This window comes from Lytechinus variegatus, chromosome 15, assembly GCF_018143015.1.
Source record: "Lytechinus variegatus isolate NC3 chromosome 15, Lvar_3.0, whole genome shotgun sequence".
In the NCBI taxonomy this organism is placed as follows: domain Eukaryota; kingdom Metazoa; phylum Echinodermata; class Echinoidea; order Temnopleuroida; family Toxopneustidae; genus Lytechinus; species Lytechinus variegatus.
Window position 1 is genome coordinate 24,269,625 of NC_054754.1, and position 26,385 is coordinate 24,296,009.

The 26,385-nt window shown below is 37.4% G+C and overlaps 2 protein-coding genes across 3 annotated transcripts in view; one reads left to right on the plus strand and one right to left on the minus strand.

Annotated features, from left to right (window-relative positions):
• LOC121428471 (EVI5-like protein) overlaps positions 1-17,598 on the minus strand; it is a 91,743-nt gene extending 74,145 nt beyond the window's left edge. The window contains exons 1-4 of one of the 2 annotated variants that reach the window (XM_041625099.1): positions 17,456-17,598; positions 9,267-9,837; positions 2,324-2,609; positions 6-230 (exon numbers count right to left, since the gene is read on the minus strand). In XM_041625099.1, the coding sequence (XP_041481033.1) occupies positions 6-230; positions 2,324-2,609; positions 9,267-9,748 (993 nt within the window). In that variant the 5' untranslated portion in view covers positions 9,749-9,837; positions 17,456-17,598. Of the gene's footprint in view, positions 1-5; positions 231-2,323; positions 2,610-9,266; positions 9,842-17,455 lie in introns of both variants that reach the window. The other variant, XM_041625098.1, reaches the window with a different exon arrangement.
• Positions 17,599-20,470: 2,872 nt separating this feature from the next.
• On the plus strand, positions 20,471-25,274 carry LOC121428907 (OCIA domain-containing protein 1-like). The gene is made up of 2 exons (XM_041625790.1): positions 20,471-20,581; positions 23,457-25,274. Exon 2 carries the CDS (start codon positions 23,465-23,467, stop codon positions 24,296-24,298), a length of 834 nt encoding a protein of 277 aa, XP_041481724.1. The 5' UTR covers positions 20,471-20,581; positions 23,457-23,464; the 3' UTR covers positions 24,299-25,274.
• Positions 25,275-26,385: the final 1,111 nt, after the last annotated feature.

A 26,385-nucleotide genomic window follows, 5' to 3' on the forward strand; every position in this document is an offset into this window, starting at 1 on the left:
AATACCTTCATGACATTGAAGAGCGTCTCCTGGCCCAGTCCATCCTTCTCCTTGAAGAACTCATGCTCAGGGTACGTCCTGGCGATGTCTCTGCGGATCACCCGCTCGTAGGACGACTGCATCTTCAGGTAGAGGGCGTACTGTTCCTTGAGAGGGGAGTTGAAGGCACCGCACATCAGCTGCCAGACGATGCCCCGAAAATGGTGCGGGATACCCAGTCGTACAAGCTCCTACATGTACATTTGGGCAGAAAGGAGACAAAGATTCTTCATGATGTCAGGTTAAGCAAAGAAATATCGGTGTTTGCTTATAAAGGACAATGTAACATATAGACACATTTGTATTTGTTTGTAACTGTTTTGTAGATACTTTCTGTTATGCTTAATTGTACAATTAATAATAATACGACATTGCTTGTATAGCGCATATCACTACCCATGGGCATCTCTATGCGCTTAATAGAAAAAAGACGAAGAGATAGGGGTAAAGCTATTATGTAGACTATCTCAATCATAAAACCGCTTAAACAAATAAGCTTTGAGGCAACTTTTGAATGCAGAGCATGTAGATGCCTCCTTTAATAATAGAAGAAGGGATCGTATTCCAAAGTTTGTTTATTGATAATTGATTGCATTTTTCATACACAATGCCTTCATGCACTTTTTTATAACATTAAAGCTATATGTGCAATGGATCCCTGGTCTAAAATCAAAGCATTACTTTTTTTTGTGCACACTCTAAATAATATCTCTACAGTTCAGCATCTTCCAAGCAGGGCTTTGCTAATGCACTGTGGGTTTCACAAAAATTTATAAATATACATCTGTATGTACATGTATGAGAGCATTTATAACAATGGTCATAAATTTTCTAAATCTACCATAACATATTATCTGAATGCTCTAAAACAGAGATTCCGAAATTTGGCAAAATTCCAAATAAAAGGTCATTCCTTTCATCCTTTGCATAAACAACACAAATCTGTCAAAACCTCAACATCTATAGCTACTGGATAAATATCACTACCAATCAACCAGATATCTTTGGTTTGTAAACAGATTTGTAATCTCGGAATACGGTACATGTAAAGGCCATTAATCCAGGGTATAATCTGTTTTCCATTGTTTTTTTTTCTCTCTTCTAGATTTCCAGCTCTCGTAATGTTGAAAAAGCCATTTGGGCGATTTTGTAATGATTGTATACCTCTTTTGTTTAAATTATTGCATAATTAACTCTTCTAAATTGTCTAGAACTACATGTACATAATAAAGACATTTACCAAGGCTTTTCCCTGACTCTTGCATTGATATTGGTCTTTTTCATCCCTCAGATTAACAGTTTGTGTTGTGTATAATAAAAATCTCTTCATAAAAATATTCCTATCTTCCTCCTCCTCCTCCTTGACTCTCACCTTTAATTGTTTGCTTTTCCTCTTTGAACTCATTTATGATCCTTTATGATCATTTCCTTTATCATCTACCATTGGTCCTGTGGATCAATGTTTTGATCCATCCATCTTCCTTCTCTTCTATAACCCTCTCACCTTCAAACGTTTCTTGTTCTTCTTTTGAGTATTCATCCCAGTCATTCACAATCTTCCCCCATATCAACCACTGGTCCTGCGTGCTCATGCTCTCATCATCCAGCCCTGCTCCCACACTCCCCATCCACCCTCCATCCATCTTCCTTCTCATCCTTTAACACTCACCTTCAATTGTTTGCTCTTCCTCTTTTGAGTATTCATCCCAGTCATTGGCAATCTTCCCCATATCAACCACTGGTCCTGCATACTCATGCTTTCCTTCTCATCCTTTAACTCTCACCTTCAATTGTTTGCTCTTCCTCTTTTGAGTATTCATCCCAGTCATTCACAATCTTCCCCCATATCAACCACTGGTCCTGCGTACGAGGGATGGAGGGAGGGACGTGGAGCCTCTGACACTCCCCGTCCCTCCCTCCATCCCTCGTCCTTCTCATTCTTTAACTCTCACCTTCAATTGTTTGCTCTTCCTCTTTGAGTATTCATCCCAGTCATTTACAATCTTCCCCCATATTAGCCACACTGGTCCTGCATGCTCATGTTCTCATCTTCTGGCCCTCCTCCGACACTCCCCGTCCCTCCCTCCATCCCTCGTCCTTCTCATCCTTTAACTCTCACCTTCAATTGTTTGCTCTTCCTCTTTGAGTATTCATCCCAGTCATTCACAATCTTCCCCCATATCAACCACTGGTCCTGCGTGCTCATGCTCTCATCTTCCGGCCCTCCTCCGACACTCCCCGTCCCTCCCTCCATCCCTCGTCCTTCTCATCCTTTAACTCTCACCTTCAATTGTTTGCTCTTCCTCTTTGAGTATTCATCCCAGTCATTCACAATCTTCCCCCATATCAACCACTGGTCCTGCGTGCTCATGCTCTCCTCATCCTCCGGCCCTCCTCCGACGCTCCCCGTCCCTCCTCCACCTCCTGCACCTCCTCCGCTCCCGCTGCTGTTGTTCAGTGCCTGGCTGCTTAGGTTACTGGTGGAGGAGCTGGTAGACTGTTGGCTGGCATTGGAACCTCTCCTTGAAGACCTCACTGACTTTAGAGACTTGGAGTCTGCCTCCAAAAGCCTGTAAATAAAATGGTATGCACAAGAATTCACGACCAGATTCCAACTTCAATACATATATTCAAAATTTGTTTTAAATTTTTTTTCAATATACATGTAGATATTAATCACTTTCCCCTTCTTTTTGATGAGGGGGGGGGGGGGCAAGAGAGTTGTCAGAAGCATGCTTTTACAGTAAATGATTGCTTAATTCAGTGAATGCATCTACAACCTGTATGTACATGTACATTGACAAACATCAATCACCACAATAAATATATTTACACAAGTATATGTATGAAAACATGTTTGAAAAATCATTCATTACATTTAGTTTTACTTCCTCATGTCTGAAGAATGAAGGTAATGAAAATGCATAAATTATTAAATCACAACTTGATTTGTGGAGAAATGAATAAATTTCAAATGAAAGCTCATGCATTTCATGGTTTTGGGTACATGTATTTTCAAATTATCGATCCACAACAATGTAAAATTCTTCTTGCAAGAAACATTTGGTTGCTTGCTCATGATCATGTACATAAAGTGTGACTACTGTAGCTTTGCATTTGGTCAGTAATTATGTTTACATCAATCTGATTTTGACCTCATTGTTCCTTCACTTTTTTCTTTCCTATATATATACATGTAGGCATACACATGTATGGATAGTTTGACAATATTTTCTTTCATTTCCAATCAATCTGATTTCGACCTCTTTTCTTTCCTGCATACTTAAATGTGAATATGTTGACAATATTTTTTTTTATTTCCAAGGGAGATCCACACTTTACAATGTACAAGATTTGCTTTTTTATAGTGGACCCCCCCCCCTCATTTCCATTTATACTGTTGTTTTTTTTTACAAAGTAAGAATACTCGTCTGTGAAATTGTATCTGATTACTTTGTATTATGTTTTGAATTGAAATTGAATAAAGAATTGAATTGAAACTGTACTGTGCAATTTGCAGCATTGTTAAACCAAAAGATCCAAATTTCTATATATTGCATGCCTTCATAAAGCACAGTACATGTACATATATACATTGTCAAAAAGCTTGCTCTCATACATGTACATGTATGTGTAATTGGAAAATAATAACTTTCATGCAATACTTGAAATGTAAATATTTCCCTCTCTCAGATTCTCCCTAAAATAGGTTTTTCTTCATTACGGGCAGATCTTTTTCATTTCCCAATTGCTTCTGTCTTGTCTCCTTGCCCAGCCCTTCTTTGCAAGCGCAAACAATGAAATAAGAGTAGAACATACATGTAATTCCTGCAAATGTCATGTACTGTACTGTATAAACAAGTGAGAATTATTGTGCATAAGAATTAAACTTCTGAGGATGATGAGTGCTGTCAGTGATTTTCCCGTACAAATGCGCCTGAGCCAATCAGATGCAAGGATTTCAGTAGCTTATCACAAATAATCAATGAATATCAATGAATTTTTGTTTTCATGACATTCTCTCTTGGAATCAATGTCTTATTTAATTTGGTGGCTGTATTTGAGAAAACAGATATATTGATCATTGTAAATACCGGTATAAATGAAGACTATTAACAGAAAAAGTGTAATGAGTCATTGCTATTTCATGTGAGAGGAAGGTACATTATACTTCATTTTGATTTTGAGACCTTAGGGAAAAATAATTGAACATCAGAAAGAGAAAAAGAAAAATTGATCTTTGTGGAAGTTGTTTCAATAGGAAATAAATTTCAAAGAAACCAAAGCTGTTGGACCTCATGGACAGAGTAATCTTTATGGTTGCTGAAAAAGTTTGACTGTAATAATAATAATAATAATTTGATCAATAAAAAAAATAGTTAATTACATGTAGCGCTTACACTTTTTTTCTATGCACTTTACAATTACATTGCTATTGTTATTACCAAGGTCATCGAATCCTGATAAGTCTGCATACAATGTACATGTATGTCCAATAATGCAATAGTACAGGAATAGTCAACCATATTTGCAAGCAAACGACCTTCCTCAATAATGAACATTAAACACTCATTAAAATTCTTTAGCTCTTAGTCATAAAAGAAGTTAAGTAAACATTTACATGTACATGCACCTTTTACAAATTTCAACAATTATGCTATTGCATATAAATCAGACTTTCCTGAAATCCCGAACAAGCTTGTAAAGTACCCTTTAATTTACACTTCAATATACATTTGTACTGTAGTTGTGACTTTGAAGAACTTCACCCGAAATTCCATGTTTCTGGTGAAAATTTGTGTGGAGTTTTAATTCTGGAATCATTTTCAAACAAGGCTACAGAAGAGATGTATGAAATTACTTTAAAAAAAGAATCTTTCAAATGTGCAACTTTTAATCAACAAATCCAGCGGACTTAACAAATGGCTTTATGTATTGAATTCAAACTATCAGCTGAGGTGCCTGTTGTGCCCGGGGGGGGGGGGGGGCCACTTCCATTCACGAGTGGATACCATGAGCGACCATGGGGTCTCGAAAAGCACCCTAAACACGTAATTTTCATATTCTGAAAATGCACCCCTTAACAAGAATTGGCATGTGAAACCCTACCCTTAACAAGTATTGGAAACAAAACGATACTCTTGGCAAAATTTCCTTGAAATGAACCCCTAAACAAGTACAGGAATGTTTTATTGTTACGGGTCCTTCGGTCGTCGGCTTTACCTTATTTGGTTTAGTACGACCCCACCTTCTACACCTCGCGCAAATCGGACTCTAAACACGTAGTGTTGGGGCAGAAAGGACATCCTTTTTAAAAACATTTAATTTTGTTTTATCATCCCCGCAAAGTCGACCCTAATCCGTAATTTTCCTAGCGAAATAGATACCCTTTTTTCATTATTTTTGTGTTTTTGACACCCTTATCACGTTACGTACATGTACGTAACGTGCCCTATCGTGAGAAGACATCCTTTTTATGTGTTTTTTTGGTCGCGCATGGTATCCACTCATCAATGTAAGTGGCCCCCCGGGCTGTTGTGCAACAGTTACAAAAAGGGTTGCATTTAAAAAAGGATGTACAAATGTAACTACTATAAACTTTGAAAATATAACAAAATTTTGACATTTCTTTAACTATTTAAAACAAAAACTCAAATGATCATTGAAATTGAATATCAAGTTGCACTTGACTATGATCTGAGTTTTGATTGATTGCAACTGCATTTATCTGCTATGAAGGTTCAAGAATCTACATGTATACAGTATTAAATCTGTCTAATAGTAACACACCTTCTCCACATGTACCTTCAACAAAAAGAAATCTGACAACTTACCCAATACTAAGCATAGCGGTAAGGCTTCGCAACATTTTCTCTCTGAATATATTTGAAAATTAGTATTATCCGATCCTTAGATTGACATCGAAGTGTTAAGTGCTAATGTGCACGCTATACTCCTACATGTACTTGTATATCAACAGCTATGACTCGAATTTGATGTATGCAGAATCTTAATTTGTGAGGAAATGGATAATACTTGAATTTCCTTGGAAAGTTGGAAGTGATAAGAAGGATTTCTCTTGATTTGGGAATGTATATTATACCCATATGTTGTGTGATTAGTGTTACTCGATTTTCGATTGATCTACATGTAGGCTGTGTTCAACCAACAAAGTTTTAACCAACAAACACAACTTTCAGAGACAAACACGGTCATACCTTATTCAATTAATTTGCCATTAAGTCGTAAAAATAAATGTCTTTGAAATAGCAGAAATGAATGCTGAAAAAGTTTGTTCAAGCAAAGCCTTCCATGTAATATTTGATTTTAGTGCTAAGGAAAACATAAAGACACTACTATATGTACAGGCCTTCTACTGATATTGCAAGTACATGTATGTACAGTGCAGTACAATCTACAGTTTCTACACAGCCTTCTTCCTGGTACAGACTCATCAGTCTGTGATGCGCGGTGGGTGGGCTTTAAAGAGAAGAATATACATGTACATGCTGCGGGATTGAATGTGGTCCGAATTAGACAGATTTTGTATTTTCATCAGCGTTTGTGACTTTTGTTCGTGATTCTAGCCAAAAATAGAAGTTCGATTGAACGTGCCCCTAGTATAGGGACCTTGGGCAATTATCCCTACAAGAACAACATCTGTTTACCCAGCCAGTAAATGAATCATCAGAGATATGGATTTTATCCTTATGATGATCAAATCTTCTCTGGCCATGAAGACCTCAGGGCGAACCCTGCCGGCATTCCTGGACTGTGAATCGGGGCTGAATCAGCCACCTGTTTGCTCTCACAAGCATGGGCTTTAGGTTCGTTAGATTGTGTTGTATAGTGCACTGATCATTCAACTGAATTTCAACGGGGGGGGGGGGGGGGGGGGGGCACTTCCATTCATGAGTGAATACCATGCGCGACCACAAGATCTCAAAAATCACCCTATCAATTTTGGTGAACAAATTAACAACTGCATAACATTACAAAACTATGATGAAAAAAAAGACAAGTCAAGAATGAAAAACCCCAAGTAAAATAAAGAAAAGAAATGATTGATTATAGTGCTCGATGTTAATAATAATAATAATAAATGAGATTTGTATAGCGCACTTTCCATCTTTAATTAGATGTTGTGTTAAATTGAAAAATAATGGCTATGAAGGCCTCCAATGTACAGTACATGTACACAATGATTCATGTACACATACTATGTACGTGTATGTATTTGTATGGCACACTCTTTATCACTATCCATAAATACTTATTTTTAGTTTGTGACAATGCCTTTAATTATCAGATACATGTTCATTAAATTGTAAATCAGACAGGGGGCCATACATGGGGGGGGGGGGTACATGTCCATGTAGTACATGGATGTATAGGCCTACATGTACAGTACATGAAGGTGCTATCATCCCACCAGAGTGTACACTCATGTATTTACATGTAGAACGAGGTTTCCACTTCAACACAAAACAGTAGCAATAAAATGTAAACAAACATGTACATGTAAACATCAAAAGCAAAGTATGGCTCTCTGGTCTGTATCACAAGACATGAAATTGAAAATTGAACGAATACTTGTTTTTATCAGCTTGTATTGAAAGTTTTGAAACCCCGAACTATACAGGCTTTGAAAATGGGCTTTATCATCTCACCAGTCTGATTCTAAAATGTAATCTTTATGTGAATAGACTTTTGAAAACAAATTTTGTACTACAAGATTTCGTTAATTTTTTGCCTTGCACATTACAAATTTATTTTCTTTAAATTACTATGTAAAAGTATTACTCTCTCGATTATCCTTCCACTGTCAAGGTCAAAGATCACTGCTGTCAGCTAAAGGTAAATGAAGACATATCCTATGTGTTTATTGAGCTAGAAATGCTGCTGAGAAGGTTTTGGCAGGCTGCGTAAAGATTGCGAATGACAAGATTATTAACCCTATCTAGGCCGGGGTATTTTGGGAGTTCCTATGGCCGGGGGGGGGGGGGGGGGGCCTCCCAGGCCCCCCTCTAAGATCTTGGCCGTCGACCGGCCGATGGCGCCGAAAATTGGCACGCAGGTTGCCTAGGGCATAATCTACAAGATTGTATAGTAATTTATTTCATGCGAATCGCTATTAAGTGATTATGCTAATTTATGCGTAATTAGTATGCGAAATCATACTTTTCCCTCTAACTCCCTAAATAAAGCTCTAAATGTACTAATTTTTGGTATAGAAACTCTTTGTGGTGTCCTTAGCAAGCGTACATGAAAAAAATTGTGATATCAAATCATTTTCTTATGTTTTATATTGTTTTTTGCAATTTCTTATGTATTTCTTTGTTTTTTGGACATTTTGTTTTTCATTGTGTTTTCAATGAAATTTGTTGGGGACTCTTCTGTGATCATAAAAAGCATAAAATGAATACATTTAGACTAGAAAAACAATAAATAATCATACATTTATGAATTTTGGTTGAAAACACAATTTGCATTGACTTTGTACACGAAATCACGTTTTTGAGCAATTTTCGGTCTGACATGCACTTACATAATGTTGCGTAATTTCGGAACCACGTACCCAGGTGATGCAAAATTGGTCTCAAAAGTTGCGCAAGACTTGAAAGTAAAAAGTCAGCGAGCGGCGCGGTCAAAAAATTTCGCACGGCGAAAATATCGCGCGATTTGTTGAGGGGGGGGCCTCCGAGGCCCCCCCCCCGGCCTAGATAGGGTTAAACATTGAAAGTATTTCCGGTTCAATTTTATGCAATATTTCAACAATTTTTGTGGCTTTTTGTCTGTGTCTTGTACGCAGTGTATCATGTCGTGCTTGACATACATGTATAAATGTATATTGTATGTATATTGCCAATAACAAGTGAACGTGGAAAATACAAAAATGTTTAAGAGAGCTCTGTATAGGCCTACTCAATGTTTTTAATAATTTCCTGTGCAAACTTTTTATTTTTCAAGAATAGAACTCTTGGATTAAAACAAGAAAAACTAAAAACAATTCTATATGCGAATGTAGAAGATGATAAAATGTGTAATAAAGCCTATTTTTTAGGCTAGCGAAATTGGTTGTTTTCAAAGCCAAATATTCAACTGGTAAATGGTATATGTACATGTATGAAATGTGACTATATCAGCTTTCCATTTGTTTATAATTTGATAACTTGGTGTTTTCTTCCGAACAGACATGTTCATTAAGAATGTATAGTGTGGTATACCTGTTTTGCTCTTCCATCTTTGCCAACAGTTCTTCTTCAGTACTGCCTCTGATCACCTCAATCTTTCCCAGCTTTGAATCAACTCTCCCACTCCCACAGCTGGTTCCCCCTGGGCTACTAGCCCCACTGGTCAGGCTACTGGTGTCCCCATCTCCAATACTGCACTGGCTCGCCAGCGTCCCAAGGGAATCAACACTCTGACGACTCTTCAAAGTAGTGTCCAAAGAAAGTGGGGTGCCAGGACTACCTGCGTCGCCACCCCCGGGACTATCCCCACCCTGCTTCCTGGAGCTAGGAGAGCCGTAGAACCCAGAAGGTGATGTCCCGGACCCATCTCCGCTTCCCTCTCCTCCGTTCTTCACATTGTCTTTCGGAACCCTGGGTGACCCCTCTTTGGTTACAGGCGATGGCAGTTCCTCGGGGCTGCTAGGAACTGTCACAGAGATGTTGGGAGTGTTGTCAGAGGACTCTGCAGTGGCCATTACCCAACCCTCTATCCGCTCCACCTGATTCCTTGTTACCTACCAAGATGCATTGGCTATTGTCAGAACTGGCAAGAAATTTGATGATTCTGTCTGGGGTAATGGGGTAAACAAGAAACAGAAAAAGTCAAATTAAAAATATATCAAGAGGGTATGTTTGGTGTTTTATCATACTGCACTGAAAATCCAATGAATTACCTGTTTGACATACGATGTATTTTCCATTCAGTTTACACTTTCAATATACTGTACGCATGAATCATGACATTTTTCTAGAGAAATTCCTCTTGGTTAAAATAAGTAGAAGCAAATTAAAGAAAAGCAAGATAACAGTGACAATAAGCAAATCCTGTTTGAAAGCGGTAAATGTGAAGGGTGTTTTTTTAAGATAAAATAAATGTGCAAATTGACATCTCTCTTACCTTCCACAACCATTTACTTTTAAGCAGGTGGACCACCCATTTACAACTGATTTAATCCTATTGGAACGGATTTCCACTGAACCAAATACACAGTACGTATGCCAATGAGAGTTCAGCAGGCACTCTAGAAAGTACATGTTCACTGACCTACTGGTACAAGCATGTGTACATGTATACTAATACTGTATCCCAATTCATGGTGACGAACAATATTGTTTACTGTCCCTTGGTGGAGTAGTGTTCACACCGCAGTTTTATTGCACTCCAAAGTTCATCATACATGTGCATGTATGTCCTATAATGATCGGTTGTAAAACTTGTCACATCCCCTTTTCTGGAGTGTGAATGCAACTGTATGTTCATATTAATACAGTACATGTACATGTCCCATAAAGTGTAATAATCTGTAAACTGTAAAGAGGAATTCATACATGAAAATGAACATGGAACCATTTTTCTTCTTGAAGCAGGGTTTTTACTTTGGGGTACAATGTATATGTAAATGTATGTTTTTAATGTACTTCAATATGAAAAGTGTTTTTGTATAAAAATGTACAGCTGTACATGTACATGTACCTGTACATGTATTCTTTACTGACTTCCATAAATTTATTCTTTCCATAAAATTTTGTACACATGTATGACTACATGTAGACCATAATATCTGATGATGATGTCAACATTGAACAGTGATGCTTAAAAAAGCCAACAATCTAAATACCCCCATGTATGTCTATCTGCTTGCTCAGATGCGGCAAGACAATGAAAAGAGAGAAGTTACAGAGAGACAATATTATGCATAGAATAACGCAATGAATTCTGAATGCTCTTTATTTAATCTCAATCTTGGGTTAGATATGAAAAAAGGCTTTTCTCAATAATAACTTCTGGCACTGCCCTAATCTTAAGAAGATTCATAGTGTATATAGTAGGTGGTTTCAGACCGCCTCGAAGTTTGTCAGTTCCAGGTATTCTCTGATCGGGAAATTTACCCCGATCAAAAAATACCAGGTATTTTGGTAATGTGAAAGCAAACTACGCGTAATTTCCCCGAAAGAAAATACCCGCTAAATAGTAGGTACTTGGCGAAATTACGAGAACTTTCGCGGGGATTTTTCCAAGGTCGCAGGTATTTTGGAGATATGAAAGCAAATTACGGGAACTTTTAGCCCAGCGTGTCGTTGGGCGCGGCGCCGTGGGTGGCTGCTGGGCTAGTGATTTTGAATCTCGCGCCTTGCCTGCTTATCAGACCATACTATGCGCATGCTCGTAACTTCAGGAACTTATCCCGAAGGGTATGTTTCGGGGCGGTGTGAATGCAGGAATAATTAATGGGTATTTTTTAGCCGAAAACAGTTCCCGTAATTTAACGGGGATTCTTGTGATCGAGGCGGTTTGAAACCACCTAACGTATACTGTAGTACTGTACGCACTCATATCTATTGCAGTTGAGCTTACAATCCTTTGGGCTCCAGCTTCTGATTGAATTGAGCCATGATAAACAATAAATAAGATGTTTTTTCAACAAGGAGAGTTTGATTTAATACTCAGCATCTTCAAACATCTGACCTTTAACATTAACAAGGCAATACACTGTACAGTATGTTGGGTGCCAGAGCTTTCCAGACAAATTTTTGTAAAATTTTGTACCCCCCCCTTCCTGAAAGTATTCATTTAGTACGCAAATCTGACTTTGTTTGAATTATAGCCTATATTTGGCTGTGATTATATGATATGATCACAAAGAGTTATAATTGAGTCTCACTTTTTAAAATGCCTAGTTGCATGCAGTATAAAAGGCATGGCCACATTGGTCAGATCATGCCACAAGGACGCGCACTACTGCATATTGATCCATAAGATTGCGCGTTTCATATCATTTTGGATTTGTATTTTCCATTTGTATGTGTATGCTTGTATTTTGGCCCCCAAGTACTACTAAAGGGGTTTACCCTGTTTGAGTAATACATAAAATATAAAATAAATGAATAAATAAATATTCAAAAAGTAAAAGAGAACAGACTAGGATAAAGGATGAGGTATTGATAATGATGGGTAAATATTTTATGCAGTATAACGTGCTGAAGTTCCTTTTGGCATGATTTCTACATAAAGTTTCATTTTCATGTATCTGCATGTAGGCTACATTGTGTTGAACTCTTTATGATATATACATGCAATGTAACACTGTCATAAGAGTTTTTTTTTAATGCCGAACAATGTCAGCTGGACCGGCAACACCACTGCATCTTGAAAAAAAGTGTTACACATATAGGTACATGTATGTGTATGTCATATATTATTATCACCATCATCATTATACTAATAAATAATCACTATCAATAGTACATGTATAATTCAATATCATTTTATTATCATTATCACTATCCAAGTATCCTTTAACATTATCATTATTATCAATCATTATTATAATCATCACTATAATTCATTATCATTATTATCATTGTTATCATTATCACTCATATCATTATTGTTATTATTATGAAGAAAAATGAGAGCAAGGTGGAGCAGTGCATCATGGTCATGGATGAGGAATTCTTTGAGGGTGAATTCCCCCAGTAATTTAATTGTCTTTTTCAAGATCTTTCTTCATTCCCCCAAAATATTGCATTATAGTTATACAGTGTATCTTCCACACAGACTGCATCAATATCATCACCAGAGGCCAGTTTATTACGTCCATTGATAGGATAGGGCAGACGGATCCTTGAATCTTGTACGAGCAAAGAAAACCCCGGGCCCTTAGCTACCTTTAGGCATAGGCCTAGGGTTGCCATGGTAACAAACACTATTGGTAACAATTTCCTGATGAGCGTTAATCACTGTGATTCAAAAAGTGTGTGAGGATTTCTCATACCCAATGGTAGGGATATAAAGGGAAATAACAAATTTGAGGGAACCATAACATGTGGTGTGTGCAATTTACATTGTATAGGCCTACATACTGTATGGTACATGTACAAGGAAGTTAATACAAAGCTGCAAGATTGTACTAAGCCTACTTCTTATTTTTCTGTTTCACAATTCACATTCTGATTTGCCATTTTATGACTACCAAAAAAATAAGCTACCAATGTGAGAGCAGGGTCCATGGTGAGAGAAACTGACAAGTACATTTTGACTCAAAGTTTATAAAAAGTGGTACAGATTGGTAACATAGTTGATCTACATGTAATTCAATTATTAAAATCAAACAAGTTTGAAATCATCAGATACCATATAAATGTACATATGGTTTACATGTATGTACAAACAGGATGAATTTCCACTTTTTATTTTTTATCAAAAAATAAAAGAAAAATGAAAAGTAATTAAACTGATATTGCCTGTTAAAACATGAAGATGAATGCCAAGTTTGGAAACAATAATTTTCAAAATAAGTCCATTCAGAATCGAATGAAATGACCACCGAAGTCAAGTTTCTGTATGACCATGGACCTACTAGAGATGATATGACCAAATAAAAAAAATATTTCCCAGAGGATTCTAGAATATTGTGTATTTACTGAGAAAATCAAGTTAAAGATGCATCCCTTTTGGTTGAAATTGAACAAATCTGGAGTTTTCTGGACCTGTACAAATATTGTACTTGTCTCTATCGATATTTCTCTCCCCTCTCCTTTTGTCTTTCTCTTCCCCTCCTACTTCCACAACCATCTCAAAATCAATAAATCAATCAATCCATCCATCCAGACATGTCAACATGTTTAAAGAAAAGAAAATTAATTCCCAATCTGTTGGTGTGAACACACCCAGAGAGTTGATGCTAATGACTTAATTTTTCTACCTTCCTCCCAGGTTGCCCTGCAAATGAACTGACTGGAACTGATGAGCTGTTCTTATAAAGCCCGCACAAAAACATGTCATCAAGACCGAACTTTCAAAGCCATTCCAATAAAGAGCTTCATATACATGTAGGTCTTGGTTTCTAGGTATATCAGGATGTCTTTCATGTAGTGAAATACGTTTAATTGAATAATCTTGTGTTGAAGGATGCTAGGAATTGTAGAGGTTTCATCTCCACTGCATTTGTGGGTACTGCCTTCAGTACGGCACTTGTACGCTACATTTGAATTTTTTTGCTGTCTGGCTTCAGTCCTTCCTTAATAACTACCTGTATATGGCCATTCATGCAGAACTGGGCTCCAGAACTTACACTTTATCAAGACTAAGTCGGTCTAGTACTGTAGAATGATGAGTGAACATCTTGTTTTCTGATTCTATACATGTACCTCTATAATATTTCATTTGAAATATTCTTGATTTTATATGGCCATTCATGCAGAACTGGGCTCCAGAACTTACACTTTATCTAGACTAAGTCGGTCTAGTACTGTAGAATGATGAGTGAACATCTTGTTTTCTGATTCTATACATGTACCTCTATAATATTTCATTTGAAATATTCTTGATTTAGGCCACGTCCCTCTTTAGGCCGAATAGTCCAACACCTTGAAATACAACATGCTTGTCTCATTAATTCATACCTGGGGGACAGGGTGAGTGTGAATGGAGGGTGTGCGTGATTGGTCGTTCCGCTCTCATCTTAAGCCCCAGTCACAGAGATCCCGGATCTGATCCGGGGTGGTCCAGGGTGAGATCCGTGTTGGCGCCTTGGAGTAGTCTGCAGGCACAGACCCTCATTGGATCTTTGATCAACAACCATGCCTCCACGCAAAGACTAGCACATACAAAACTTGCTGTTCCAATACCTGAGCAACAGGGCCTTCATTACACAAGGCATGAGTAGGCTGCAATTCAGACCCTTAATACTCTAGTGAAGAGTTTGCCGAGCAGACTAGCCTTGGAGGTCCATGGTGGTCCATGTTGGTCATTGAAAGTCCAGGAGGCCAACACTGTAGTTTTTTACTGTCAAAAACGGGTAGACAAGCAATCCGGGATGGTCCGTGTACATGTACATGAAGCTGCCGTGTTGGTTTGTGTAGCTGACGTGTACATTGCAGGTCTGTGTATTTGCCGTGTACATGTAAGTCCGTAAGGCTGCCTGGAGTGTCCTTTTTTCCATCAATGTTATACATGTACAACGCTGTTTACTTTATGAATTTTGAGTAGTTGTTTAACAGTTGACATAAACATGCTTAATTTATTAAATTAAATGTGTTGTTTAAGATTTCAAGTATTTAACAACTACTGTAGAAATAAAATATAAAAATAGCGTTTTCACTGGTTAAAGAAGAGTTTTGATACTTTTCTATAATTCACTTAGAAAAAAATTACGATGTTGCGACATTGATGAGAAAAAAAAATTAAATTAAAAAAATCAGCTCATTTTTACGAGATTTTCATTTGCCATGCTGGTCAATATAGCTGCCATGTTGGTCTGTATACATGTAGCTGACGTATTGGTCCATGTAGCTAAAGTGTTAGGCCGTTTGGCTGACGTGTGTTGGTCCATGATGCTGACGTGTTGGTCCATGTAGCTGACGTGTTGCTGATGTGTTGACAACATGCTCTGCCGACATGGTCCGTGCAAATGAATATGCCGTGTGTACTGTCATCAATGCTCGTCGATGCTTAATCTGTGGCGAAACGATCCGGACCTCCCCGGATCATGCTGGCATTGCCGAGTTGATCCTTGAGGATCCGTGTCTATATGTGAATGGGGCTTTAAAAGAATTTGGCAATGACATACTGCTACGTTTTGCTTTATTGCAATGTTATATCAGTTACATCAGCACGAGTTTGGTGATGAGTCTATTTAAAATTGTAGGAGTCCAATACCAAGGCCCTGCCTGGCAAACTGGGAGAACAGTTTTCAGAACTGAAGTAGTTGTAGTTATTCTGGGTAGATAAATACTCTATCCCATTAATATCATTATCATCACAATCATTAAATATGGATATAACTTTGATCATAAACCATAGAATGGTCCTCCATTCATGATGGGGAGATCATAATTTGCAAGCGGAGGATGATCATGATTTGTACAAAAAGAGGCAAACCACACTGAGGTAACCCCATACTTCAAGATAATGATAGGCATTTCATGTGATATCATTTTTTTAAGAGCCACAGAGTTGACTTGTATTTCTCAAGGAAGAGAAGAATATTTAGAAGCAATTTACGATATGAATTGTCAAAATTGGACTCGCGGTTCTGCAGTTACATATTTTTAAATACTAGTAGGCTTAAACTTTTAGCAAATTATCTTAACAAGGTCACCCCCCCATAGAGACCATTTTATCCCTATCATCAAAACTTATACTTAGGCCCTATTACATGTAGACTAGTCTTAATGGGATGCTCCAGGCTGAAGGTATTTATGTTTTCATAAATACATGTAGAGTAAATTCACAGAGCAACATCCTGAAAATTTAATAAGAAAGTTATTAAATTTTTAAAGATTTGCATTATTCAGATGAAACTATTAAACAAATAATAAAATTTAAAACTTGATTATAAATAATCACTATGATTATTTACAATGTTTTTAATCAAGTTTCAAATTTTATTATTTGTTGAATAATAATTGTTCGTCAAACGGCATTTTGTAACATCGCTTATCAGGAAGTGAAGTTGCATGACAGCCGGAGTAAGTCACTGTTTTTTCCCGTTTAAATTAAAGTTTGTTTTTCCCCGTTTAGTGCATTTCTGGCCAAAACGGAATAAATCTTTATTTTGGTAGTTTTTTTATGTATTTTTATGAAATAAAGAAAAAAATTGATGAGCCCCATCGGGGGGAATTTGCATCGTTAACCCCCTAATGGTGGCTGTACGATAGCGAGCCATCTGCGTACAAGGAGAATTTTTTTTTAACGTTAATAAAAAAACTCCTCGAAACAGACGGCTGCCAGCTAGCAGCTGTCTTGACTCTGTCTTGTCTTGTTGATTGTTAACACTCAAATTAAAATAAAGCATGTAATGATGTAGCGAAAGAAAATTTGAGGCCAACTCTATAAATAAATAGGATCAAATTTGAGTAGTGGTGCAGTGCCTGGTCGTACTAAGAAAACTGAAGAGCCATGGCACGGCATTGCCATTTTTTTTTTTTTTGAAGGCTGAGGTGAAGAAGGCAATGCCGATGGTCCACACCAAGGGCAAGGCAAGCACGCGATGGAGGCGATGACTGATCCTGGCCTGGTGGGTCGGGTGCCCGTACTGTCTGGCTGCAGTTGTCCTGAAAGTACCGGTACACACACAGACACAGGAAATGAATGATACGATGCCGATAGGAAGACGAAAACAAGAAATCACAATCACAATAATTCGACTTAACAAAGATGATACAAATAATGAACTTACTATTTTTGTAGAAAATATACTGAAGATCTCTACCATCAAGACAACATCAAATGTTTATTCAAGTAATCTCTTAAAAATGAACCATTCTGTAAATTTATAAAGTGTTCCGTCGAAGAAAATAGTACGGTATGAGACGTATTGCCTTTGATAGTCTCAAAACTAAACTCAACTTGAAATTACATTGAGAAAACTTCTTAAAATTATTAAAAGTCAGATAATCGTAGCATCAAGTTTTATATCTTACATAATAATATATCTCAAAAATATCTTTTCCGTAAGAAATTGTGAATAATAATTCAAAATATGAAAATTTTGATCGTATCAAAACTGCTTTTTAGACTAGTTTTCCACACGTATGATGACGTTTTTATGCGAACCACCCCACCCCCTTTCCTTTATTGGCGGTGCCAAAAGGGGGTAGGGCCTTTGAACTGTATTCTTCATCTTGGTGGGGATGGGGTACACCCCGGGGTACACTCACCTTTGCAGGCACTTTAAAAGCTATACTTTCTTATATTGCTATACCCCTTCTCTAGTTTTGTTTTCGTTACATTAATTGGATACAAAAATAAGCTTTAACATAAAAAACCAGCAATACAACGTTATGATAGAGCCTCCTTAAATTGGGGAGGGGGAAATGTGATGTATACAGTTTTCAAAACTAATCCCGAGAAAGCAAGAAAGAATTGCTCCTATTATAGGCCTACTATTTTCAATTCGAAAAGCTAATTTTGTGATATTTTTTTACAACATATCATTTTTATAAAGTATCATACTTTCTTTCTTCCGATAGTCGTGGAACTTTTTTTCTGAGAAGGCATGAGACTGGCATGGCCCCGCATGGCCCCAAGCATCTATACGCCAGTGATCAATAGGCCTACTTTTGATAATACGTCTAAGAACAGAACTTGCTACGAATTCAATTCTTTTCTTTTCATGTACCTGTTTCATAATCAAGAATGCACGTTTGAAAGTTTCTTTCTTCACCCTCAAATCCCCCTCAAATTCCCAAGCGTGTGAGAGAAAACAAATATCTCCTTTTCATTTGAACGTTACTTTTACCAAGTGCTAGAAAATTACACTTTTCCTTTCATTTTCTTTCTTTGAATGTGTCTTTGAATCCCGGGGGGGGGGGCCACTTACATTGAGGAGTGGATACCATGCGCGACCAAAAAAACACGTAAAAAGGATGTCTTTTTCACGATAGGGCACGTTACGTACGTAACGTGATAAGGGTGTCAAAAACACAAAAATAATGAAAAAAGGGTATCTATTTCGCTAGGACAATTACGTGTTTAGGATCGAATTTGCGGGGATGATAAAACAAAATTATTTTTTTTATAAAGGATGTCCTTTTTGCCCCAACACTACGTGTTTAGAGTCCTATTTGCGAGAGGTGTAGAAGGTGGGGTCGTACTAAACCAAATTAGGTAAAGCCGATGACCGAAGGACCCGTAACAATAAAACATTCCTGTACTTCTTTAGGGGTTCATTTCAGGGAATATTTGCCAAGAGTATCGTTTTGTTTCCAACTTGTTAAGGGTAGGGTTTCACACGACAATACTTGTTAAGGGGTGCATTTTCAGAATATGGAAATTACGTGTTTAGGGTGCTTTTCGAGACCCCATGGTCGCGCATGGTATCCACTCGTGAATGGAACTGGCCCCCCGGGCTTTGAATATTTCTTTCCGTCACCCTATAAAATTCCCAAGTGAGCGAGAAAAAAATCCCCGTTTCATTAGAACCTTATACTAGTGCTAGAAAATAACATCATTTCCCTGTCGGCAAATGAGGAGACTGATGATCACTCACTATTTCTGTTATGTGAAATATTCAGATTTTCTCCCTGTTGTCGTGTGAAACAACGATTAATTTATCCATGAACATGTGCAATAAGCAAGTTATAGGGTAGTATGCCCGGACTATTTGGTTCAATCAAGTTGGTATTGTCAAATCGATCTAGCTGTTATTCCATATTGCATCCATTTTCACGAACAGAAAAAAAAATTAAAAAAATGTTCGCAATTAGTCGCATTATGAGGTGAAAAAAAGTAGCAAAAGAAAACATTGAATGGGGAAAATTTTCGAAAAGTCGCCAAGTGTATACCGCCATACATGTTTATCCAAAATAATTAGGCCTGTATCATATAGAGAATTATGTAGGGGAAGGTGGGGTAAGAAAAGTTGTGACAGTTTTTGCTTTTTGCATGTTAGAATTGATATGATTAATAATCTTGTCGAAATAAGTACCTTGCCTTGAAATTTAATTCTTCTGAAATATTTTCCACCTATATATAACTTTCTATCCCCACACTGAAAGTCATCGTGACCTTTGAAAAAAACGACGTCAAATGGCTCAACTTGCCCCATATATATGGGGTAAGTTGTGCCACCGTCTGGGGTAAGTTGAGCCACAAAAACTATGTACAAAATGTATGGGGGGAGAACCAGCATGTCAATTTTTTGTTTAAAGTCCTTTCACTTGCTAAAGAGCAGTCATGTAAATTTGCTCCTTTCAGCCTGCATTTCAATCGATTTTTATGGTTTGTTTGTTTTTTAAGATACGTGAATTACCATGGCTCAACTTGCCCCATGCTGTTTGGCTTAACTTACCCCAGTCCGAACTTAGTGCGATAATTTTGTATCCACACATTTATTATGCATCCATCATATAAAAGACTATGACAAGAATGAAGATCCATACCTGGACTAATAATGTTGTTATCATGTCTTGATTATATTTAAAGACTTATAAAGCACTTATCTATTTCACACCGTCTTTTTACTTTTTTGGCTGAAATTCATATTTTTCCCTCTAAAAAACTACTTTTTGTTTCAAAGTTGGAAACAATGTGGTGGGGTTAGAGGTTATGCTATGGGTCATCAATACATGACACCACCACAATGTCTATTGGCCTGGGGCTGGTGGCTCAACTTGCCCCTAATTTATGCTCAACTTACCCCGCCTTCCCCTATATACGGTATATCTCTAGCTCTAGCTCTGTGGCCGGCCCGTACATAATTTGGGTTTCACAGATACCGTATCAATACGAGCCGTGTTTTGAGAAGTCGGTGTCGATATGGATTAGTTTGGTGTTTTTCAGGTGTTCTGAGGACGATAAATAGGTAATTATCCAATGGGTAGAGTAAGAAATATCTTGGCATTAGAATGGGGAAAAACTATCCTAAATTCAAGAATGTGAGGGATGATTTCGGCGCGAGTTACCGTAGCGTAGCGGTACGGTACCGATCCATGCCCATGCCATGGACCATTGCATTACCAGCGCGCGCGATTCTGAAGCTCTCGAGCTAATCGGGATTTATCACGTTTCCGTGACTAGGCACAAAATTAAATACGGGACAATCGACAAAAATTAAATAAAGAAGGCTACACAGTATGACAAAAATATAAAGAATTGGAAAGGAGGGTGAACGAAAAAATGAAGGAGAGAAAGAGAAGACAAAAGAAAAGAAATATGAATTGAGAAAAAGAAAGAAAAATGAAGGGGAAAAAAAGTTAGAATAAATTAAAAGAGAGAAAAAAAGGTTTCCGTCATTCTTTGAAATGAATATAGATAGAAAACAAGAAAAAGAAAGGATGGGGAGATGATAAAATGTGTGAAAGACAAAATAAAGCTGAGAGAAGGGAAAACAGAAAGTAAGAAAAGAAAGGAGGTGGAAAGAACGAATCCATTGACGAGTGGATATACTCAGTTGTTGTGTGTCCAGACGATTAATTTTAGAAAGTCATTTGGAAAAGAATACAAGCAAATTTTCATCAATTTATGTCTCACCTGCATAGCAGAGTGAGACTATAGGCGCCGCTTTTCCTATGGCGGCAGCGTCAACATCAAATCTTAACCTAAGCTAAGGTTAAGTTTTTGAAATGACATCATAACTTAGAAAGTATATTGACCTAGTTCATTAAACTTGGACACAAGGTTAATCAAGTATCATCAAACATCCTGCATGAGTTTTATGTCACATGACCAAGGTCAAAGGTCATTTAGGGTCAATGAACATTGGCCGATTTGGGGGTGTCTGTTGAATTACAATCAAAACTTTAAAAGTATGTTGGTCTAGTTCATAAAACTCGGACATAAGAGTAATCAAGTATCACTGAACATTCTGTGCACATTTTAGGTCACATGACCAAGGTCAAAGGTCAATGAACTTTGGCAGTAATGGGGGTATCTGTTGAATTACCATCATAACAAGTATCACTGAACATCTTGTGCGAGTTATAGTAGTTTTCAAAGTCAGCACTGCTGCTATGTTGAATCGCGTGATGCAGGTGAGATGGCCAGATGGCATTCCACTTGTTAGTATAAAATGTTAGGAAATATAGAGAACAAAATAGAAGACGATGACAACTATTGAATTTAATATTTTTAGTGTAATCCAAAGACAAAAAAGAAGGCTTCAAAAATATAAAGTGTCCGGACACCCGACCCCCCCATCCTACCTTGCACAAGGGGTCTCGAAAAGCACCCTTAACACATATTCTGAAAATGCACTCCTTAACAAGTATTGCCGTGTAAAACCCTACCCTTAAAGGACAAGTCCACCCCAACAAAAACTTGATTTGAATAAAAAGAGAAAAATTCAACAAGCATAACACTGAAAATTTCATCAAAATCGGATGTAAAATAAGAAAGTTATGGCATTTTAAAGTTTCGCTTATTTTCAACAAAATAGTTATATGAACGAGCCAGTTACATCCAAATGAGAAAGTTGATGACATCACTCACTCACTATTTCTTTTGTATTTTATTATATGAAATATTTTATTTTCTCGTCATTGTCACGTGAAATGAAGTTTCATTCCTCCTGAACACGTGGAACTCCATTATTTTAACATTTTGTGCTTCAGGCAAGGAGGTCCTAATCGCCAAATTCGTAAAATTTGACATATTGTATATTTCAAACAATAAAAAAACAAAAGAAATAGTGAGTGAGTGACATCATCGACTCTCTCATTTGGATTTAACTGGCTCGTTCATATAACTATTTTTGTTGAAAATAAGCGAAACTTTAAAATGCCATAACTTTCTTATTTTACATCCGATTTTGATGAAATTTTCAGTGTTATGCTTGTTGAATTTTTCTCTTTTTATTCAAATCAAGTTTTTGTTGGGGTGGACTTGACCTTTAACAAGTATTGGAAACATAACGATACTTTTGGCAAGTATTCCCTGAATTGGACCCCTAAACAAGTACAGCGATATTTCAATCGGTCGTCAGTTTTACCTAATTTACCTACATCAATGGGTTAAGAACAGCCCAACCTCCCCAAATCTCGCGCAAATCGTACTCTAAACACATTGTGTTGACTCTTGACTTGGGGCACAAGGTACATACTTTATAAAACATTTTAGTCTTAATTTTTTTGTACCCTCACAAATATGACCCTAAACACATAACTTTCCTAGCGAAAATAGATACCCTTTTTTATTATTTTAGTGTTTTTGACATCCTTATTACGTTACATAACTACGTAATGTGCCCTATCTTGAAAAAGACATTTTTTTTACTTGTTTTGGGGGTCGTGCATGATATCCACTCGTCAATGTAAGTGTCCCCCCCCCCCCTGGCCTACTAACCCTACTTTGAAGTTTGAACTCAAGGCAAGTTCAAAGAAAGTCTTTTTGAGTTTGATGACATGGCTAAAAATATTGTTTAAACTGAGCTAGAATTTGTGTATTATCCTTGTATGTAAGGTTTGATCAGTTTTCATTTTTTGAAAAGAAAGTTCAGAACAAAAAAAATATTGCAGAAAATCTTGTCAATGTCAACTCTTTGCTTAACGTCTTCCTGTTCTACAATTTCTTTTTTTTAATTTCACACTTTTCAATTTTCATTGAAAGAAAATTATCATTACTTAACTTTTTAAGGGGTATGATCTATGATGCAACCTCACACCTTAGTGTGACTGAGTGTGTAGATCTCAGAGTTATTATCTGTAATAATTGGTGAAAGTTTCTTTTTTTCTGCCTTTCAGATTCAACCATGGCAACATATTCTGACAACACACCTGAGAATCCATCTCCTGTCGATGCGACCATTCAACAACAGATGAAGGAAGGTCGCTACCAGTTCACAGACGAGGAAAAGCGGGCTTTGCGGGAATGTAGATTTGAGAGTTTTTGGTACCGTTCCTTTCCTATTGCCACTGTGTCCGGACTGTCAACACACATGCTTGTGCAGAGAGGAATTCTGAACCCTAGCAAACGCTTTGGTTCCATCCCAAAGGTGGTGTTTGCCACTATGTGTGGCTACATCTTTGGCAAGATGCTCTATGTTCAGAAGTGCCGTGAGAAGTTCCTGAAGCTTGAAAACTCTCCCTTTGCGGAGATGATGAGGAGGGGCAGAGGGGGCATGCCACCTGCCGAGTTTGGCGGGATGAGTATACCTGGGTATGGAACTGGAAGCAACCCACCTGTAGAGGAAGAACTTTCTGTCGATGATAACTTCCGACCAGACACACCTTGGAGTGGAGGACACGACCAGAGATTGAACATGGATATAGATACCAGTCAAGTCAAGGGAATAGACAACACCTTCGATTCTGACCTCGCCAAGCGTCGCGAGGACGAGAGGGCAGCCTCAAAGCGGGAATTCACAGGAACCTACGACGAGCTCCGGAAGCACCACCGAGCGAAGAATGCACAGCAGTACACCCAAGTTCTTCCAGGTCATTACCAGCCGAGGTCCCCACCTGATGTTACTCCCCATCAAGATCAACCAAGGCCAAAGTTGCCTGCCCAGGATGAATTCAGTCTTGGTGCTCGAAACAGGAGTAAAATGCTAAATAAATATGGAGATTCATGGGAGAAAGAATGATTATGTATCCCTGCTGGTGGAATAGAAGCTTAGATGTATCTATAAAAAAAAGATAATAAAAAAAATCACATTACAATGAGAATGATATGATTGTCTTTCTTTGCCTTGTCATAATGATTATTTTGGGGGGTTGGTTGGGAAAGGATGTCATTTGAAAAATTATCTTGTCATTAAAATCTGAGGTCTTGTCTCTCTTCAAGTCTTGTGACCATGCGATATAGAACTTCTTTGATCCAGTTAAAATCTCTTCAACAAATATGACATAAGCTTTCAAATTTGTATCTTTTATCAAACTAGTAACAGTAAACTCCTTCCATTTCATCTATCAGTTCATCATTATCTTGGATGTATTGCTGTTGATTTATGAAAATTGCAACCACTGGTTTTGATATGCAATTGTTGGCAAAATCACTTTGCTTCCCGTTTTTTAACAACTCCTTCTGCATACATATCAAGAGCTTAGATAATATTTTGTTTTTTAAATGAAATATTGCATTTGTTTCCCATATGAGAGTCAAATTGGCCTTTTCCCCTACTTGTATTCATAACTTGGGCTTCATTTTGTATGATTTATAAAATAAATATGTGATGCATGATATTTCTTTGAAGTGACAAAATTGAGTTCAGATTCTATGATTGATTGAATAAGAATCACATTGAAAAAGGGAAAGTTAAAGTAAGTATAACAAAATTTGATGACTTATGACTGCAGTGTGTATTTGAAAGGAGTAAATGATGATTTGTGGCTAACCAGGTAGCATACACAAGTGTAGTATTCAGAAGCGAGGGGCCACATCCTCCCCTCGAAAACTGGCCAATATATAGATAAAAAGGGCACTTTCATTGGGTCCCCACGTCTTACCCTATCTCGCCTGCTTGCATGCAACAGATTCCATCACATCCTGACTTCCATCAACACACTGCTGAGATCCACAAAATAAAGTCCAAGTGTTGCACAGTTCAAAGTTGCAAGTCATGTTCCCAGAGGCATTCAATTTTTGATTGATTGATTGGTGGTGATTTTTTACCTAAGTTGTAAGCAAGCAACCAGAGGACCAACGGCTTAAGGTTCTCTCTGAAGGACCTGGTACTGAGGATTAATGCCTTACCAAAGGGCACTAGCGCACCAAGTGGGAATCGAACCCGGGTCACCGGAATACAAATCCCCGGCTCTGCCGACTGAGCTATCGTGCCTCTTCTTTTAATTTTAATTTAATAACTCAAACAACAAACTGATCAGAATTAATCATTAATTCATCACAAGACCCTCAACTTTTGCAGGTTCCAAAGGTGTTGTCACTCAGAAACTAGAAAGCCCAGAAGGCTAATTCCTACCAAATTTAATTTTCATTCCCTTTAGTTGGCAGTGCTCACTCAAGCATGAATAGTTTTCCAACTGTTTGGTGTCATTTGAAAGTTGAGTTTATTGGCTTTCCAATGTAAGCGTTTCCCTCATAGTGATACATTTTTTATTCGGCAGCCATTTCAAAAGTGTATAGTATTTTGAGACACCGTAGTTCTATTTCTTGACGACGATAATGATGATGATATTTGTTTCACATTGCACTATTGGGTCACTATAGTGCATAGGTAGAAAATGATAACAGACCGCCCAATTTGTCCTTGTGAACAATTAAGTCTAGTCTATTTGTATTTTATCATATGAAATAATTTTCATTCAAATTTTGTCCTCCAAGTTCGAAGATGAAAAAGATAATATATTGACTACTGGTATAATGTGTAAGATAGTCATTGCTCAAATTCATTTGGGGACAAGGATACAAAGGGAGACATGTATCCACATCTATGAAATATGATTTCATTTAGTAACATGATAAGAGAATTGATAATCAGGACATGGCATCCAACCTATTGCGTATTAATGAGGGTGTTCTTATAACTTTTTGTTCACACAATATTGCTAAAATGTAATATTCAGTAACTTCAGGTCATTATAAATCAGATTTTGATGAATTTTTAGCATTTAGCTCTGTGAATTTACTCTATTTAGATATAAATATTCAACCCGGATGATGTGCCCCTTAAATTATTTTTTTAGAGTCCATGAGCAAAAGACCCCATATAAA

Excerpts from the sequence above, each read along its gene's own strand:
- LOC121428907 (XM_041625790.1), top strand. The coding sequence starts at position 23,465 with ATGGCAACATATTCTGACAACACACCTGAGAATCCATCTCCTGTCGAT.